The 19939-nt window shown below is 47.3% G+C and overlaps 1 protein-coding gene across 1 annotated transcript in view; it reads right to left on the reverse strand.

Annotated features, from left to right (window-relative positions):
- The window catches only part of VANGL1 (VANGL planar cell polarity protein 1), a 52011-nt gene extending 34083 nt beyond the window's left edge, over positions 1 to 17928 (reverse strand). The window contains exons 1-3 of the mRNA XM_037019994.2: positions 17789 to 17928; positions 8742 to 8944; positions 1541 to 1673 (exon numbers count right to left, since the gene is read on the reverse strand). Coding sequence (XP_036875889.1) covers positions 1541 to 1673; positions 8742 to 8812 — 204 coding nt within the window. The 5' untranslated portion in view covers positions 8813 to 8944; positions 17789 to 17928. The remainder of the gene's footprint in view (positions 1 to 1540; positions 1674 to 8741; positions 8945 to 17788) is intronic.
- Between the last annotated feature and the right edge of the window lie 2011 nt (positions 17929 to 19939).

Consider the following 19939-nt stretch of genomic DNA (forward strand, 5'->3'; position numbering starts at 1 on the left):
AAGCAGTCCAAAGGACCCTCTCAAGCCTGAGGTTCTCTAAGTCAGTGCCCTAGACTGTCAAGGAAGAAGCTGAGGCCCACAGAGGCTGTGACCACCCAAGGTGATAGTGCTACTGGGAAGGGAAGCCTCAGAATGTCTATTTAGTGCTTTGCCCAACACACCTCCCTGGTATAAACATCCAGTTTCCCAAGGTAGCTTTCCAGTGCCCTATAAGCTATAGAGAAGCTGCAAAGAAGAAATGCCTTCCGAGTGGGCCAGCAGCATCTCTGAATCCACATTAGGCAGAAACAGACTCCCAGCAGCACTTAAGGGGGTCCAATTTCAGGACTGGCCCCATCCATCCAACCATCCTCCTGGCCCTCCCAGAACCAGGAAGGCAGTGTAATGCTAAGCTCTGAAGACAGTTACTCATCCCTGGACAAACCCCATTCATCCCACAGCTGCAGCTTTGGGTTCCAAGAGCACCAAGCATGCTCCAAGAAATTCCAATTTCAGTCCTGATGCAATTATCTCCTGATAAATGCATATACCTGTGTCCCTACAGGAACACACAGATACATGCTCATCCACAGCCCTATATCTTTATAGCTATGGGTGCACATATCAGGTCATTTGGAGCCCAGGCTGGACATGCGTGTACTTCAAGAGCTGGGGAGGGTATGCAAACATGGTTCTGAGTGTAGCTCAGATGTTTATTTAAATCAGGTGGACTGCCAGACAGGACCCAGGGAGAAGAGCCCAACGCTTTTAAAAAAATAAACTGCCAATATTTAAAAATTGGGTGATTTCACATACAATTCTACTTTCCAGTTTTACTTATTAAACCCTGTAAGACCTAGGAACATTGAATTCTTGCATCTTGCATTCCTGAGCAGTGATGGAACATGGGGTACTGCGGAGCTGCTGTTCTCCTGACAGAGGAATGGCATTCTCCAGTGTGCCACAGCCCCCATCACTCCATGCTACAGCCCTCACACTGATGTCTGCACAGATCGCTATTTAACCACAACCTTGCCTGATAGAGCTTTGCCCTTCCTGGTGATCCAGAGCCCAGTTAGTGACCCATGTTTCCTCCTAGGCATCTAAGCATGCCACTGCCAGTTAACATCATGTATCTTGTAGTGGAGCTCAGTCTGGGCTGCCCTAACCTCTTTGTTCTTCTACGCAACACCACTCAGGGTTTCTGCAAAGGGAATGCCTTCCCTCTCTTACACTGTTCCACTTTGAAACGAGTCTCCAGAGACTGCAGCCTATAATTTTTCCCTTTTCGGCCCTGTCATCAGCCTTGCTGGCTTCCTTTCAACACCATTCAAAGCAGGCCAACCAATCACACGGCAGAAGGGCACCCATGCTAGCCAATGGCAGCACAGACTGCCCTTAGACCAACAAGAAACCACGGGACATAGATAAACTAATTAACATGCTAGAAAAATAAAGATAAAAACCCAAGAGAACCTACTGCAGCAAGACTTAGAAAAACATTACTGAAAAGAGTCTTAATCAAGCAGTAGCGTGCTGACAGACTGCCTTTGATCCTTACCTGAACTTCCTCTGTCCGAGTAGAATCATTAGCCAACAGGGGCTCTCCAGTAGGAGCTTGAATGGTGACAGATTTTTCTGACCCTCTGCCATCTTTATTCCGGGGTGATTTGTGTCTCTCTCTATTTCTTTCCCTGAAAAGTAAAAATGATAATCAGCTAGCACATTCATGCGATGTTAATTAACTTTCCTCAAAATATATTAAAAATTTCATTTTGAATGTAGGAAAACTCTACACATGCACGCACGCACACATGCGGTGCCAATGCCCAGACATCACCACCCAACCCCTGCAAGGGGTAAGCTGATTTCTATTCCCTACTTAGTATTCTCTTTCTGCCACGCCAAGATCCAAAATGAAGACTGTTACTCCTCTATCAAAAGGAATCACATTTTTTCAAAGCCAAAAATTGTGAATTTTAGAATCTCTGTTGGTTAAGGCACATTTTACTATAAAATTACAGACTTGATTTGCTTATAATTTGCCTACACTTATTTTCTAGGACCTTTTTTATGGGGAAGATGCTGTAAAATATTTAAGTTTTGGTTTGTACAGAAAAATCTGGGACACACTGTTGTCATCCTACATCTTTGGACAAGAAAAGAATGGTAATTCTAAACCAGGGTAGAGATTCATTTACTTCTCATTCCTACAAATTCATTCCCATAGGTTCTAGCTGAACTCAAAGACACTACAGAAACAAACAAAAGTGAGAAAGAATGACACCAAGAAGTGCATGTGTGTGTTACAGGCCTCCTAAGGAAAGCAGGCTGCTGCATCATTTTACCCCAGATGAGCTTCCCGGGTGGTCTTCCAGGGAGATTGTGACAGCACCATGCTGTGGGTCAATATTGAAATTACGAAAGGAGCCCATCAGTGTGCAAAGCTCAGAGGTCACAACCTGGGCATTAACCCCCTATGGATATGGAGACGGGCACTCCACCCCAACTGTGAACAGTAAGTCCAGGGGCCCCTACTAGAGGAGCCCCACATCCCCTGTCCCACAGGACACCTTGACAGCAGCCTCCTTCCTTCAAACACTTGGTCTCCTAAGGTCTCCCAGGCAGGACAGAAGGCCTGCACCCACTGACTTTGAGGGCAAATAGTCAGATCTCAATTCTGTACCTACTAGACATGTGACCTTGCACAAGTTATCCAATCTCTGAAAACCTTAGTTTTCTCATCTGTGAAATGGGAATAATGGCATTACCTCACAGATAATGCATGTAGAGTTCAGTACAGGGGTGTGAAGTAAGGGCTAATCCACAGTGGCTATTACTGCTATTACCATCAGCCAAGCCTACAAGATGACGGCTTGCCTTGTGAGGCAGAGAGTGTATACCCCAGAGAAAGAGATGGAAAAGGAACTACTAACATACAACCTGATTTCTTCCACATCTCCAGTCACAACTGGACTGTTAACCTACTACTTAGCTGACAAAACCACATGCAGACTTCCTGTGGTCAAACTTATCAATACCTCCCCAGGATACGCATTGGTTGATTCCTTCAAACAGCACAGGGGCTTCCACATCCCCGAGACTCTCTCAGTGATAGCATCTCTGTATCTAGGGCTTAACTTATCAAATCTATTGTTAAGTTAGACTTTAGAAATAGAGGAGTTCTGGACAACCCAGGTATTTTATTTTACCTGGGCAAGTAGAGAAATAGCCAAGAGAATTTGTTTGTTTACCCAGAGACGTATCTGTCAATGCTAATCACTCCACTCCCCACCCCAATCTACAGACCACTTTACAAAGGGCTTTATTATATTAATTTCATTTCATCCCAACACTAACCTATGAGGCCAGCATTACTGTCCCCATTTTACAGATGGGGAACTGAACCTCACAGAAGTTAAGAGACTTCCCGAAGTCACAGGAAGTGGCAGAGCGGAATCTAAACCCAGGCCTGCTCCTACCGCTATTCATGCCTGCTGTGCTGCACTGATCTGAAGGGCAACCAGAAGATTTTGCAGTATAAATACCCCACTCATCCTCATACCCTTTAATTGATGCAGTACTACAACTGCAAAATATGCCTTTGAAGCTACTGCAAGGAGTCACAACTGGAGTGTGACCCCGGAAAGCACAAAGCAGGGTGCCCAGCACACAGGGTTGCCAAAGACAATCACTTCAAAAGGACTGACTGTGAGAAACAACAAACAATGGGGGAGGGCTTTCCCACAAGCCTGGGCAGTCTTCAGAATGAACCGTTTAGATCAAGTCTAGAACTGCTCCCCAGGGCCCCACCTCCTCTTCTGTCTTACTGTTGCCACTTTCCCTAACTGCTCTGGCATCTCTTGCTCTCCCTGACATCACCAAGTCACGTGCTCCCTGAACCATTTATCTATTCACCAGTCCCATGGGTCAAATCCTGTGACAGCACAAAAATTCCACAGGAAATAAAAATTCTTTCACTGAGTGCTAACACTACAATGGCAGAAAACAGGTGGGGAGCCATGTGGGGCTGGAAACAGCCTCTCTAGGGCCAGCCATCCCTCCAACCTCTGACCCACTCAGCCTGGCTCTCAGAAACCCCAACAGCACCCGAAGGAGAGCGGACAGCCTAACAACTTCCCTGGTAGCATCTGAGAAAAAACAGAGAAGAGCCTGTTATTTGACAACGCCAGGAAGCTTTCTTGTCTCTCAGAGCCAGAGACCCTAAACTGATGCATCTCAGGCCTGAGTGTGCAAACCACCTGGGGTGTGGATCTGAGTATACATTCACTGGCCCCACCACCAGAGAATTCTTTTGGAAGGGAGACAACAGGAATCTGCATTTCTCACCAGCACCTGTGGTGTTCGGATGCAAACAGCTCAGGACACTTTCCCCAAGGCTCTCCCACCTGGATGCTCCTGAGGGCATGGGGGGTTGTGGAGTGATGGCTGGAAGTCAGCCTGCTCGTGAAATGCCAGTATACTGTAGGGGCTCAATAACAGGAGCCATGAGTGAAATGCTGTGTTGTACAATGTTGCAGTGTCCAGTGGTTTCCTTATTAAAATAGCATTAAGTGGACAAGGTGAGGAGAAAGTCTCAGGGCCATATGCATCAGGACAGAAAGACAGAGGGATGCCAAGAGCCTTCCATACACTGTCAAGTGAGGGGTGAATGCAAAGCTCATCCTGTCAACTCAATGTGGGCTGTGTGTTATTCTGATCCTTGATGTCAAGGGAGCAAGTCCTATCATAAAGCTTTTATAAAAATCACTGGTCCTGAATTACTGCTCAGGAAGGTCTCTAAGCCAGCACTAAATAGAGAGCCCAGCAAAAACACCACTATTCTGTGCTTCCCAGTTTGCAGAGTTACAAGCCACCGTACGATCGTTTTACCGAACAGGTACCTAATGTTCATCTCTACAGCTCCAAAGGCTGTTAACTCCAATGGAGTGCTAAGTATCCTCCAGGTGAGGGCTCCCCAATGGAGAGGGCAATCAGTTCCTGGTGTCTAAGAGTATGGAAACAGGACATGAGGGGAGTAAGGCTACCAAACCTCTCAGTGGTACATGCACGCTTGGTTGTCTTTTCAACTTGGCCTACGTAGTCTGGATCTCCTGTGTGCCTCTGCTTGGCAGGTGTGTTAGCCACAAGAATTTCTGTTTCTTTATCTCTGAATCTGTCTCCATTCAACATCTGCCAGTGTGAATAAAGGTAAGTATGTTCCTGCGTGCATATGTGTGCACACGCATGCGCATGAGAGAGGGGTGGGAAGAGCAAGCAACAGCACATAGGAGGCCAGGCACACATCTGTACGTGTGTGTGTACATGCATCTATTTTGGCGACTCTGAAGCTAAGCTGTGTGTGTGTGTGTGTGTGTGTGTACATGCATCTATTTTGGCGACTCTGAAGCTAAGCCCTTGCGGGCCTCTGTAAACCTCTTCTCATCCAGCCAGAATCCCCATCCATTCCCACACAGTCCCACTTACAGCCGGCCATTTCCTGGGAAGATTATTTAGCTGTTTCTGTTGTTTGTGTATTTCTATTTGGGGAAAGCCGGCCCCACCAATTACTCTGCCCTTTCCTTCTCTACCACCACCCACTACCTGGCCTTGCACTCTGCTGACTGCCAGGGCCTGGCCGCTGCTTCCTCTCGGCACTGACCTGGATGGGAAGGCCCGGCACAGGGCACAATGACTGACGCAGCCTGGGAAAAAAAGCAGACGCCCTCACCGCTCAGGCAGCCCTCTTTTGGACAATGAACTTTGGCACAATAGTCATGTGAATTACCATCCCTTTCCCGTTTTCCCCTCCCACTTACCCAGCTGCTCCCCATCCAGCACAGTCCAGGGGAAAAGAGTGGGCTTGCAGAGGACCAACAAATCCGGCCTGAAACCTGCTGAGGTACCTACCAACCTTAGAGCTTCAGGAAAATAATGTTGGCTCCCTGCACCCCAGTTTGCTCACCTGTTGAGTGGGGTACCACCTCCCACCGTTCCAGGACTGCTGGGAGGTCATGCTGCTAGGATCCTAGCAGGTACTCTAGAGGTGGTCATTATCTTCACTGGCAGCTGCTATATTTAATGCAGGGAGCTAGTACTCAAAGCCCAGTGGTTAAGCAAGGTCAGCTAAGTCCGCATCATTTTCCTAGCACATTAACTGGACACTCTCTGGAGACAGCAGAATCGCAAAATGAGACCACTAGATTCTTTGTTAGAAAAGAGTTGTTTGTCATCTGCTTGGAACCCAGTCAGTTCTCCAAAGATGACCATGGTGTTATCAGGCATATCAAGTTTGCTGCACTTCATTATTCCTGAGATAGAGCTCTACTAAAATTACCAAAAAGCAAGGTCCCTCCCCTTTCCTACTCTTCCAAATTCCTGACAAACACCTGAGCAGAGCAGCCTTCACAGGGACACTCCTAGGTGACACAATACTCTTGGCTGGGTCTGGGGCCTGCTCACATGCCAGCAGAGGGGCACAATTACCCGATCAATACTCTTTCCACCTTGACACATACTCTCTATGGATTACAACCTTTGCCCCAGTTACTATGCTCTACAGGGCTCTTGTTCAGAGAATTCACCACATGTGGGGGGTGTTTTTTCCTAAAGAACCCATGGAGTGTACCTATAACTCTCTCATGGTCATCCCTGCATCCAGAGCTCTTCTGAGTAGGCATTCAGTCATGTTCTTTGATTAATTTATTGAAAGTCTCAGCTTATAATATAATTTGCCAAGTACTTTCCACATGGGTCCAAGACAGCACTAAGAGTTTGCAGTCTGTTTTATTAGAAAGTCATAGTCTCTTAACATCACCACCTGATCCCTGCAGGATCAGTTTCTGGGGGCCCCAAGAGGAAAGAGCAGAGCACAGCGTGGGCCCTCAGGCATGGCAGTCAGGACTCAAGAGTAGACAGAGACGGCCAGAGCTGGGGCCTAGTCAGAACACCACACAGCTTCCCCTTCTAGTCATCTCCAAGCACCAAGGGAGCCCCTAATTCCCACTTACACCATGGTGGTGTGCAAAGGGGAAACCTGGCACGTCCCCAAGAGAATTACTTTTTCCAGATAGGTCCAAAGATGTGGTATTTTAAGACAGCTGTTTCTGGTATTTTGTAACCTAGCTGATACATTTCCCCACTGGTTGAAATTTGTGATCAGGTCTTCATCCCCAGAGGGTTTCCAACTTTCTCAGGATCTGGGTGCTGGTGGGTCACATCAGGCCTCACTCAGCAGCTTTCCTATTTACCATGCTGACTAGGAAAGGCTGACTTGGGTTCCCACACAAGCTCATTCACATCTTTTCCCCAAATTTTATGATATTAAGAGCAATACATAAAAATATAGAAAATAATTAAGGTTTAAAAAAATCCACTCATAATCCTAATAATCCTCTACTCAGAGACAAGTAAAATCAATGTTAACATTCATCTTATCAGAGATTATATAACATATAATGTTTTGAATCTTGTTTCTGATAAAATGGCCTCATGAACATTTTCTCATGTCATTAAACAATCTTCAAAAACCTTTCTTGTACACTTTTATTCCATTTGTATTTTAATTACAAAATACATGCTTATAAAGACTTAATGAGTACAGATGAAGTGTAAATGAAAGCTCCTGTCAATCACTATTTTGCATCCAGCCCTTCCCTGTGGATGACCACCCCTAGCAGTTCGGAGAGTGTCCCTCCATACCTCTTTCTGTGTGTATGAACCCATATGTCTTTCAAACAAATACGTCAACTAGATATGCATGTCTTATTGCTGTTTTACAAAACAAAAATCCCACGCTGCACTCAACTGCTTGTAAAAGGGACCCTGGGTCACGGCAACACCATTACAATCACCATTCCTAGCTCACAAAGGGCTGGGACCACCTGTGGGCCTTTGGGCTGTGGCCAGTTGGGGTCTTTGAAATGCCACGGCTGTTAATATAGCCACTGGTGAGTGACCTCCTGCTATGTGCTGTTTTAAATGCTTTTCATCATAATCTTACCCGATCCTCTCAACAGCCCTGTAAGGAGGACATTGTTCTACCCATTTCACAGATGAGGAGTCTCAGGCAGCACTGCACTCTGACCACCTGCGTTCCTCACCAGAAGGAACCCCTCTTCATGCTTTCATGCCCTTGTTCCCTTACTCACCAAGCCCCGGACAGGCCTGTGATACAGCAGCTCTAGGAATACCAATGCAAACCTGTTCATCCTGCACAGAGGAGGGAGAATTGGGCCCCCATCACCCAGGACGGCGTTTTCAAAACCAAGGTTTGTTCACTGGGAAAACCAGTCAGAGAGAAATAAGGCACCAGGCCAATCCTCCCACCACTTCAGCATATAAGCCTCACGGCAAATGCATAATGGTCAGTGAGTCAGCAGCTTTGGGTGAAAAGCAACAAATGAACACTTCTTTAAAATTTTCACTTACATTCTTGGTAAAGCTTTGGAAAACTGTCCTCTATGAGAAGTACTTAGAAGTGAAAAACATTTCCACTGCAGTGAGAAAGTTTAATTTAAAATCAATTGTGAGAAATTAAGGTCATCAGCTGTAATGGCAGCTATAAAATGTAAATTGGTGGTATAGTCACTCCCAACGCATGTTAAATGCTCTTAAAGCTCAGCTTCTCACGAAGGGGTGGACTGAACCTCCAGCATCAGCGCTGCAGCCGGGCGTCACTGTTTCAAAAGTGTGTCTGGAAAACCCTGCCAACCTGCAAGTTTCCCCAGGATGAACAGTAGAACAACCAACAGCTTACATACCCTTGTCTGTGAGATTTTTTCGAATGACTTGAATAGTAAGAATATCCAGAATATGTGGATTCGGTATCCATAGCAATGGAGGGCTTGCTCTTGATGAGGAGCAGGTATTGTTTCTCCTTAGAGATGGAGAATTTCACCTACTAGACTCCTAAAACCTCAATGGGTCTGGGAACCAAGGTGCCACTCTTCAACAGGAACAAATTCTGGGAAAAGGGAAAAAAAAAAGAATCAAACTTCAAATCCAACCTAAAGAGGCTGGAAGATAGATGAGAGCGGTCATCCCACCTTTGGGGTCTCTATTATGAACAAGTGAGCAAGAGCGGTGTCTAAATGCTGAATGCCCCACACATGCAGCCCACAAGCTTCCCCAGGTGTGGGGCCAGCAAGCTGAGCCCCTAGCACAGCAGCGGGAAAACCAGAGGTGGGAGAGACCTGGCCCGGGCCATTTCTGGGACACAGCTGCACTGCACAGGTTCGGGAGGGAGGAAGTGCCCTAGACACCATGCCCAGCCTCCGCTGCCAGTTTGCTTGTTGCAAAAACAATGCCCAGGGAAGTAGCTTTTAAGGGATTTGCTCATAGTTTCCAAAAGCCAATTTTAAAGAGAGAAGTTCCAAGCTCTTTAAACCAGGAATCCAAACTCCTGAGAATTTATCTATTTAAGAAAAACTATTATTACTACATTGCCTAAACAGGGTAAAGCTAGAAACAATATGAATACCCAAAAAGCAGAGGAACAGATAGGGAAAACACGGTTCATCCACCCAAAGAACTATCAAACAGTTATTTAAGATGACAATTATGAAGAATGGCAATTTTTATGACATGGTAAATTTAAAAAGCAGGCAACAGGATGGTAGATACACACTGGCTCTACATCATAGCTATACTCAGATAAAGTTGCTTTCACTAGGATAAGGATTAAGAGCGAACATCAGAAAACGAAAGCAGGTGATTTATTAGTTGCAGGCTCCTGGGTCTTTTCCCACATTTTCATCAGATATTGCCTCGCAATAAAAATAAACTGGAAACATTTCCAAGTACGTTCCTGAGCCCCACAGGCTAAACCTTTACTTCTAGAAAACTAAGAACCACAAGTTCTATCTCTCCCAGCACCTCTCACCCCAGTGCTGGTCTCCGCCCAACAGGCCTCTCCTCCTTCCAGGGCCCCTGGAAGCTGAAACAGCAAACAGAGCCGGTGAGATAAGTGTGAAAAAAAAACAAAGGAGCTGCAAATACCATCCCATCCCCCTACTGGGAGGAGGCCAGGCTCCCTGACCCCAGCAACAACCTGCAAGTCTGGAAGAAACTGCCTGCGAACCACCACACACCAACACAGCCCCCAGGCCTCAAATACCACTTAGGATGCCTTCTGCCTGGAAGTGAGGTAGTTCACTTGCAGGTTTATGACACAGGGAACTGGCCTCCCTTGTCCTGGAGGTCATGACCCATCATTTCCTTTCTCCTCTGCCATCAAAAGCCCAAGAAGAGCAGTGGGGAGACCTGGGTTCTAGCTGAAGTACCTCACTGTCTAGTACGAGCTGAGGTAAGTCACTTGCCTTCCTGAGCCTCGGTTTCCTCATTTGTCAAACAGGGATAAATCAACAGCCACTGTCCTCACAAGGTCAGTCTGAAGACGTAAGCAGATGTGGTATTCAGCGTGGGGTTCCAGTCCCAGGCTTTACTCACTTATTAGCTATGTGTCACATTATTAAACTCTCTGAACCCGTATCTATAAAATGTGGTAACAGGGCAATACGCTGCAACCACGATGGTGCCTAGCACCAGCTCCGGGTGCGCTGGATCCATGAGAGTTGTGGCTCTCAGCACCCCTGTCCCAGGCCCACTAACTAGCTGTGTGCCCCAGTGAGGCAGTCTTCCCATCTGTAACAGAAATAAGGCCACCTATTTTGTGGAGTGACCATAGGATTAAATGTGAAAATAGATGTAGTGGGCATTTAAAAAACCATGTTAGTTTGCTCTTGGACCACCTCCATGTCCCTGGATTTCAAGAGCAGCCTAGAAGTTTTCACGAGCAATTTCAGAGAGCTTTCAGCACCTTTGATTCTCACTTCCTTTATGCTCTGGGCTTTGCTGCTTGTTCATCTGCTTCATACCTGGCAGACACCAACATCAGGAGGTCAGCCAAAACCTCTGGGCCTGCCCTGCATGAGCCTCTTTCCCTGAAGGCCCTTCACCCAGCTCTCTGCTGACCTGCCGGTTCTCATGCCTGGCTGTATCACCTAGAAGCCTGACTCTTCTACGTTCAGAATTAGCCACCCACAGCTTCTACACCTTTTTCTGCCTTCCAACCCATAACTCTTGATTCCCTTCCCCATCCCAACTTCTGGCTGATTCTGGCTAAAAATCACTGGGGTGTCTCCAAGGCAGATGACCCAGACCCACCGACCTGGGCTGATACTATTCATGCTTCCTGGCTGTGATACTGTGGGGCAAATGCCTACCTCTCTGAGCTTGTTTCTCTCCCTGTAAAATGAGGCCATTTAATATGACCTCTTTCTACGGCTGTTGTGAGCATAAAACAAGACTCCCTGCATGAAGCCTATGGCATAGGGTAACCCCAGTTTCACACCCCTTTCCCCCTCCGCAAGAGGACGTCATTCTTTGTCCTCATTAAAACCTCTGGTAATCCATTAAAGCAATTCCGGGCATGTCCCTCAAAGGCAATCATGAGCTCCCAAGTGCACTTTGGGAAAGCTGTACCTAACACTACCAGCTGCTCTGTCTGGTTTCTCTCTCATAATTCCGGCCCATGTCATCAAAGGGGTGGTCTGCACATGCTGCCTGCCACTCCCACCCCTCGATTGTCACCCCAACCCCCCACCCTCAACACACCCTGAAACAGCTATGAACCAAATCCAAAGGTCACATCCTTGTCCTCTTTCCCCTAGACCTTCTTATTCTATTGACTCACGCATCCACCTCTAGGCGTAGTAAGCAGCTATGAGAGGCCCTGCCAAGCCATCCTAGGAACAGCAATGACCATGACCCACAGCATGCTGCCCGCTCTCGCTTGGCCCTTGGCAGCTGGCATCCTTGTGGGAGGTGGCCGCGGCTACTGCTCCTGCCCCACGCCTTCCCCACTCCCCCATCAAGTTATCCCTGCAGACTCAAAACTCGCCTGTTACTCTTCCCCCTCCTTGGATTTTACTCTAGTGTTAAGCTCCCTGAAGACAGGAATTACTGTTACCTACCCCCAGGGTACACTGAGCATCCTAGGTACCCAGCAAATACTGAAAGAATAAACCCAGGACACACCTCCTACTCAGATGCCTCTTGCTCCTCTTGGGATTAACATCACCACCACAACTGCTCTCCGTCCTGGTCTGCCCACTTTTCTCTGCCAAGGGGAGACAATCATTCTATGATCCCAGAGATCCAATCCCGTGCCGTTCTCAAAGCTCTCTCTCCCCTTCACCCCACACACCTAGCATCACCATGTGCCCTCTGTCCCCCTCGCATTCCCGGCTCCTGCACACTCCATGGACACAGGGCTAACCTATCCCAAAGCCTGCAGCTGAGCTCATGGGTCCATCTAAAGAGGGCTCACACCCCTCCTCTGAGTCACACTGTTTCTTTCATACTATCAACTCCCGTCTGTCATCTGAGTGAGGACTAAGAAGCAGGGACTGGAGGCAAACTAACAAAACCCAAAAATGAATTTATTTAAAAGCCCATGCATGAGCTTTGCTATAGGTAGCAGAAAATCACATACTGACGCTATCACTGCAATGATGTATTTATGAGCTAGTTCCCGTGTATGCACAAGAAATTAGCAGAATGCAGATAAGGTCAGAGGGACCCCTTATCAGCAAGAGAATTAAGAAAGGAAAAGGCATCAGGTTCCCAGGATCATAAACTGTTAGCTGCTGCACTGCCTGAAGGAGAAAGAGTCATATAAAGGTGTAAATACAGACTCTGGAATCTGGGACTGTCCCTCTCTCACCCTCTATCATCCTGACCCCTGCCATGACCCATACTGTGCCTGGCTCCTGCTGGGCAGCAGCCAGAGTGATCTTTCAAGTCACAGTGTGGATGTCACTTCCCTGTCACACCCTTCCATAGTGTCCCATTGCACTCTGAATAAAATACAAACTCTTCCATTTGGTCTACAAGGCCCTGCCCACCTCCCCAGCTTCATTCTCCTCCTCTAGTTCCAGGTCCTCTGAGGACCAGGCTCTCTACGGCCTCAGGGCCTTGGCAGAACCCAGTATATCTGCTATCTCACTCTTTACACACCTCATTCTGGGCAATTTCTACTCATCCCTCTCAGCTTAAATACTGTTTCTTTAAGAGGCCTTTCATGAGCCTCCAATCTATGTCAGGCCCCTTCACAGGACCTTGTACTTTTCCTTTATATCATAATTTCCACTTATGGATCAGTGTGATTAGTGTCTGGCTCTGTATAGACAGTAAGCTCCATGAGGTTAGGTAACTTCTTCCATTACTACCTTCCCCAGTTCCTAGTACATACCAGGCACTCAATAAATCTGTGCTGAATGAATGAAGGGTTTTAAGGCAGATCTCAGGACGTGGAGGCCACAGATTTACCATGGAAGAAACCTTAGAGATTTTCTATTTTAAATTCTCAGCTTTGTAAGTTTGTAGGAGAGGAAAACAGTAAGCGATTAGATTCAGCAGTGGCATCAGATTACCAAGAGTGGTGCTGACCTGTTCCTCACTTAGCAGCGAAGTTTATGTTACAGACACACTTGAGTAAAAATAAGCAGCAGTTTCTTTCAGCCACTCCCCCTGCCCTCCTGTCATCTGTCCCTTAGTACCTACAGGTACTGCTTGGGTGAGAGTTGGATGCAAATACCAGGATAGAGATGAAGCTGTTAAAGCATCGCATGAAGGCCAGGAGGGCAGAGTGGAGACAGATGTACAGGGCACTTTTAACTGAGTGACAGCATCTTAAATTCTGGAATTCTCAAGCAAAAACGTCAGAGAGAGGCTCCTTCATTATGCTTTATTAAAAGCAAAGTAAAGATTAGTAGCCTCCAAAAGAGCCTTCCCTTAACATGTTCACTCTCATAAAATATACCTACCACTTAAAAGAAAAAGTGTTCAGAAAATCGTATGAGGGAAATAATGTTATGGTAATGACAGTGGTAAACATAAGTTAACCTTCATGAAAAGGAAGTTAGAAAAACACCAACAGCTCTGCCTAGAGCTATTAAGTAATTAAGGGAAGTCTGGTTTAAAGGGTAGAAAGCTATCTTGCAAGGGCACAAAGACACACACTGAACTTCAAGAACCATTCTGCCCCTTCTAGGTTGGATGTATTTTCACGGGAAGAAGTTTCCAGTGAAACTGAATTGTGGTTACATATAGTGTGTGCATTTTTTTACTTTGAATATTTGATTTTTATCATATATATAATTCTAAAGGGTTTACTTCACTAATTAGTAGTTTTATTTTTTGAATAAAGGCACCCATTTTTAACTGTACGGCACTTAAAGGGAAAATGACAACCTAAATAATTTTGTTTAGAATCAGCTTTTCTTCTACAGAGGGGAAGCAATGAGCACAGTTGCTAGACTTAGACTATCACAGTTCAAATCCTGGCTCTAGTGCTTATCAGGTATGTGACTTCGTATCAAGTTTCTTAACTTTTCTGTGTCTATTTCTCTAAACTAAAACAACAGAAAGCTCTATTTTACTTACCTTACATGCTTTTGGTGGGTATTAAATGAGATAATTTACAATCATTTAAAATAGTGCCTAGCACATGGTAAGCACTCACAACTATTAGACATTATTACTATTCAGTAATGTGAAATTTCTTCAGTTGGGCAGAAAACCATTGCATGGCACATGACTTACGTATCATTTTCACTGACCTTGTGTACATTTTTCGGTCTATGGTTGTACACCTTTAATGAATACCATTAATTGTAGCTAAGTAGTTTGGTGATTTTCATTCTGTTACCTGCAGGCCTCCTTTTACTGTTTCCAGGTTGGAGTATCAGATCAGAGGAAACTGTTTTATTGGGTTTATTTGGAGGACCTTGGGTTGTAAGGGAGGTTGGGGAGAAGTATGCAAGCTCTGCAAAACATTTTGCTGGACTTGGGGTCTATAAATCATAAAATATCATCCAGGTCACTGATTGTAGGGATCAGAGAGGGCTTTGGGGCAAAACCCACTGATTCTTTCATTACAACAGAGCTCTTATAAATAAATGTTTCCAGGCCATTATTTACAAGGAAAGAAAATGTCAGCCTCAATCTACCTGTTTTGCCAATAATTTCAACTCCTCTTCCCAGAATAACTGCTTTTGGCTTGGGTCACTAACTACCCCTCAAACACTCCCAGCAGCTGGGTATAGATTTCTGAAGAGCCGTGAATGGTGGACGTATCTGGGGTTCTAAAACGTGTATTTGTTTTCAAGTGACTCTGTTGTCCCCAGTTAGATTTTTAAGTATCGGAAAAACATATAACATGAATACCACCTCCTCTGTAAATCCCAAGGCACTGGGTCCAATGAATGCTGTCCAGTAAGTGGGATTCGGAAGGACACTGATAGAGACAGATAGGTAGGCACCTTTCTATCAGGCGTCAGGCGAGACCAAAGCCACTAGTAGAAACATGGTTCACCAAGTCCACCTAATCTGATCTTATCAACCTTCTGGAAAATGGCATTGCATGATGCCTAAGTCACAGGCCCACACACAGCTCATCCTGTGGTTAGGAACCACAGCTAGTTCACTTTAGGGAGAGAGACTGGCAATAATAATCTAACAGCTTACAGTTAAATAGGGTGCTTACTATGTATCAGGGACTGTTTTAGGTCATTTATGTGTTATCTCATTTAATCCTCAGAACAAGTCTTATAAAGGGGCTAAAATTGTAATTTCACATCACAGTTAAGGAAACCAAGGTCACATACCTGCTAAGTGCTGGGGCCAGGGCTTGAACTCTGAGGGTGTAATTTCAGAACCTACACTTTTAGCTATGGAAAATGTACAGCAGTGTAGCAATTACCAGAATTATTTATTTACACATTGTAAGGTGGGCAGCAATCATAAATTGTCCCAAACCACTCATAACCCACAAAGAATTCTGCAATTTCAACTCCCACTCACAGGTTCAGTACCCCCAAGTATTGAGGGGAACCCAGGAGGAAAGAAATGCATTTGAGATAGTTCTAACTCCCAAGGGGGTCACAGCCCGAAGGTGGAAACTGCCTATTAAAATGCAACGTTGATAGTGCGCCCATGTAATTTGAAAACTGCTGAGATCCAGGGTAACAAACAGGGTGTGTGTTTGTATGTGTTAGAGAATGGAGAGGTCTATACCTTCCTCACTCAACGCATATTATTCTTCAATAGACCAGGTTGGCATAGACTTGTCACCTGATAAGGAAACTATCATTTATGGTTTTGTTCTGTTGCTTAAATACATATGACAATAAAAATGAACTGCCTGGCAAGCAGGCCTGACAAATATACCAATCTCCAGATTCTTCTCCCATTTTACTTACAAATTAAGTCACAACCAGGTCACACTGCCAACACCATAACTGTGAAAACTTCACACTAGATGTTTCACTAATTATACTGTGAGACACCAGATTTGGGGAATGCTAAATGTTCGTGCATAGGTGAAGAGCGTTACTTCTTTCAACTGTTGAATAAAACAGTTTCCTCCCACAAATCAAAGCCCCAACTATATCACACTGATTTCATTCAATTCTAAAACTCTAATTAGTGGTTACATAAAATGACTAATTACTTCTCACCGGATCCAGACAGTTTCTGCCTTCTCACTTAAAGAGCCAGCGGAGGAGCTGTGTGATCAAACAACCCACCCCCTGGAAGGAGAATGCTAATTAGCACTGTTGATTGGTGACACCAGTTATAATATTTTCCAGCAACCCTTTAAAATGTAAAAACATATCAGCGAAAATGCCAGAATCTTTGCAGCTTGCTAGCTTTTGGAATAAATGTCTAAAAATATGTGCATTTCCAAACACAGCCACGACAAAAAGGTTTAAAAAATGCACGTGCCAGCCACACAATCATCATAACAAGGCGCTCCAACATCTCTTAACGAGCAGCTAAACGAGCTCCCAACACCTTCTCGGCGTGGCTATTACACCTGGTTGGAAGATGTGAAAACTGAGGAAGAGATTTCTCGGCTGGCTCCAAGTCTCAGTAAGTAGCTCATCTCCTGGCCGCCAGGCCACGGCTCCGCCCCACTCCAGCCTCCACCGCCGACGCGTTTAAATTTTTATAAAGCTTCACACTTCTCTGGGAGCGTTGCTTGGAGCAGTTCAAAGACTTCAGGAGGAAATGAAGTCCTGCCCGTGGCGAAGGCAGCCCCGGCGCGGTCAGATTTCCTCCAACTGGACACCTTGGGCAGAGACTTGCCGGACGCCTTCTGCTCCACCCCGGCGTTTTTGAAAGTAAACTCTTACCTGCCTGTTGCGCTCTCCGAAGCGCCACCGGCCTCGCCCCCGCCCCGCGCCCCAGGCCTCCAGGGCCGGCTCAATTTTGTCAGAGAGGTGTGAGCACAGGCCAGTTCCGTGCCGGTCTCTGGCCCAGGGCCGGGCGGCCGCCGGGTGCTGGCGGTTACCGGGGCCGGTCCCGAGAGGAGACGGGACCACCGTGTGCGCTCGGCCCCGGGAGCGGGGACTGCCCGGCCCGGACGGCGGATACGGACGCCCGGGTGCCTCCGAGAACGCCTGGCAACTCCCTGCCGGCCGGCCAGAACGCGCACCCCGAGGGGCGCACCCCAAAGTGCAGCCAGGGGAGAAGTGGGCGTCCGAGGCGTGGGGACGGAACGCCGGGCCCCGAGGACTTGGGCTGCGGCGGCCAGCGCCGGGCAGGGGCCGGAGGGGCGCACCGCGCAGGAGGGGGAGCGGAGGAGAGCCGGGGAAGCGCGACTCTGGGCGCGGTCCGTAGGAAGGCGGCGAGGCGGGTCTGAGCCCGGGGGTGCGGGAGGAGGGCGCGGGGCCCGGGGGGGCGTCTCCCCGCCCGAGGTCTGCCCCTGCTCCTGTCGCGCCCGGCCTCTGCCGGCACTCACCTCCGCGCCGGCCGTGCGTACTTCGCGGCCCGCGGTCTCGGCTCACAGCGGCCCCGGTTCTGCGGCCTGCGCTGGGCTCCCGTACAGGCAGAGCCCCGCCGCCGCCGCGCTGCTGCTTTCCGCTTCCTGTCCCGGCGCCGCCCCGCAGCCCGAGCCCAGCCCTGCGAGCCCGGCGCGGCCGCGAGCCAAGAGCAGCGAGCGCAGCCGGCCCAACCGCGGGCCCGGCCCACCTGCAGCGGAGGGCGGGGCCTGGCCAGCGTCCACCCCGCCCCACCCCATCATCCCACACCCCGGGCCACGCGCACACACACGATCGTGCGCGTGCATGAGTTGCACACCCAGGCCCCAGGGACTGACCTCCCACACAGACACGGACACGCACGTGCACACACGCACTTACACATCATAACCAAATGGCGAGGGATTGATTCCTCTGACCCAGCACCCCAACATACTTGCACTCTCAAGTACGCACGTTCACAATTATGCAGAAAACCCAGGCCCGTTTGCCCACCCCGGAGCCCCAGCACAGCCCAGGGACCAACACCCCCACCCACAGCTCACACACTCATATATACACAGTCCAAAAACCCGCCAACAAATATCCATATACATCCGCACTTACACACACTTAAACTCACATGCAGCCCAAGAAATGACTCCACAAATAATCACACCCAGCCCCCTCCCTCCTCCTCCTTCCCTAACAGAGTAGCCACTGCCCCCAAGCCCAGTTTGCAAGAAACTGCTGAAAGAGCACACCTCTAAAGGCAGCCAGCCCCAGTTTGCAGTCCTGACTAACCTGGTTGGGCTTCTGTCTCTGAGTTTTTCTTATCTGAAAAGCAAAAGGATGATAATGTCCTTTTGGACAAACCTTGCAGGATTGTAGTGAAGATGATGGAAAGTGGCAGAGAACAGTAGTCAACTATTTATATGAGTATTCTTACTTAGCTGTCTTGTGTGGGTGGGGTTAGGGATCCATAAGGGGAGTCTGGAATCCGGCTGGGCCCGGAATCTGCTTACCTGATAGAGCTCTCAGAGTAGAGACAGTATATGCAGACTAGTACTGCGGACACTTGTGATGGGGAAAAACAGGCCATGCCTGAGCTAGCCTAAGGGAACTTTAGACCTCCTGCACCCCTCTACCTCTTCCCATCCCTTCTAATCTCCACTCCCTCTCCATGTATTGCACTTCTTCAGAGAGAATATCATATGGTCAATGTACTGGTCTGCACTCCCCACCCCACCAAGCCTGCCACCAGGCTTCACTGCTCACTCTTGAGGGCCCAGGACAGGTGCCCCTGTCTTTACCACCCTCTCACCTGTCTCCAGAGGCAGGTGCTGCTAACACAGGCAGCCAGCTTCGTAAGGGTAAAGCCAGTTTTCTCTCCACCCAAATCAGTGTTAAGGTGCAAAAATGTAGAGCTTGTTAAAAACACATCTTTCAGCTTTAAAATGTAGACCCTTCAAAGTTTCAACAGGCCAGGTATTTCCAATTGCAGTTAGGTTGCTTCTGAATAGCCCATGTGATATACAGATCCTCAGTGAATCATGGGAAGTGGTCCTAATTCACTGTACCTTACCATGTGGTGCTTTTATGGGAAAGAGGGGTATAGAAAATAAATGCTATTTTAAGATAATAAATTCACTTTTAAATGCCACCTACAGTTTATTTTTATCCAACAATCTCAAGTATTCAAATGTAAAAGGTAAGAATTGGAAAACTTCTCAGGAACTGAATGATGGCCTGTAAAACTTGGATGCCTGCCCTGGCTCTCCTTGTCCATCCCAAAGTGAGTCAGCCTTATTCTAGGGTTCAGTTAGCAGGCTTATTCAGCTCTTGCCTAAGTTGAGTTCTCCAGCTTAACCTTACTCAGTAATGAAAGTAATATTGCACGCTCCACCTGCCACTTCTTTTTCTGACTTATCCATTTTTTCCAAATTCAACCAGGGAAGTGGGGTGTTTATGTGTGGGGTGCTCTAAAGACTCCAACATGCACACTCCACAAATTCATGCATGTATGTCTCCCTTCCTGCCCATTTTCACAGCTTTCCCAGACCCTAGAATGTTACCCACTAAAACTCCTCCTATCTACCAAAATCCAACTCAAATGCCATCTCCCACACAAAGTTGCCTTCAGTTCTCCCAAC

Source organism: Manis javanica, chromosome 4 (assembly GCF_040802235.1).
Source record: "Manis javanica isolate MJ-LG chromosome 4, MJ_LKY, whole genome shotgun sequence".
In the NCBI taxonomy this organism is placed as follows: domain Eukaryota; kingdom Metazoa; phylum Chordata; class Mammalia; order Pholidota; family Manidae; genus Manis; species Manis javanica.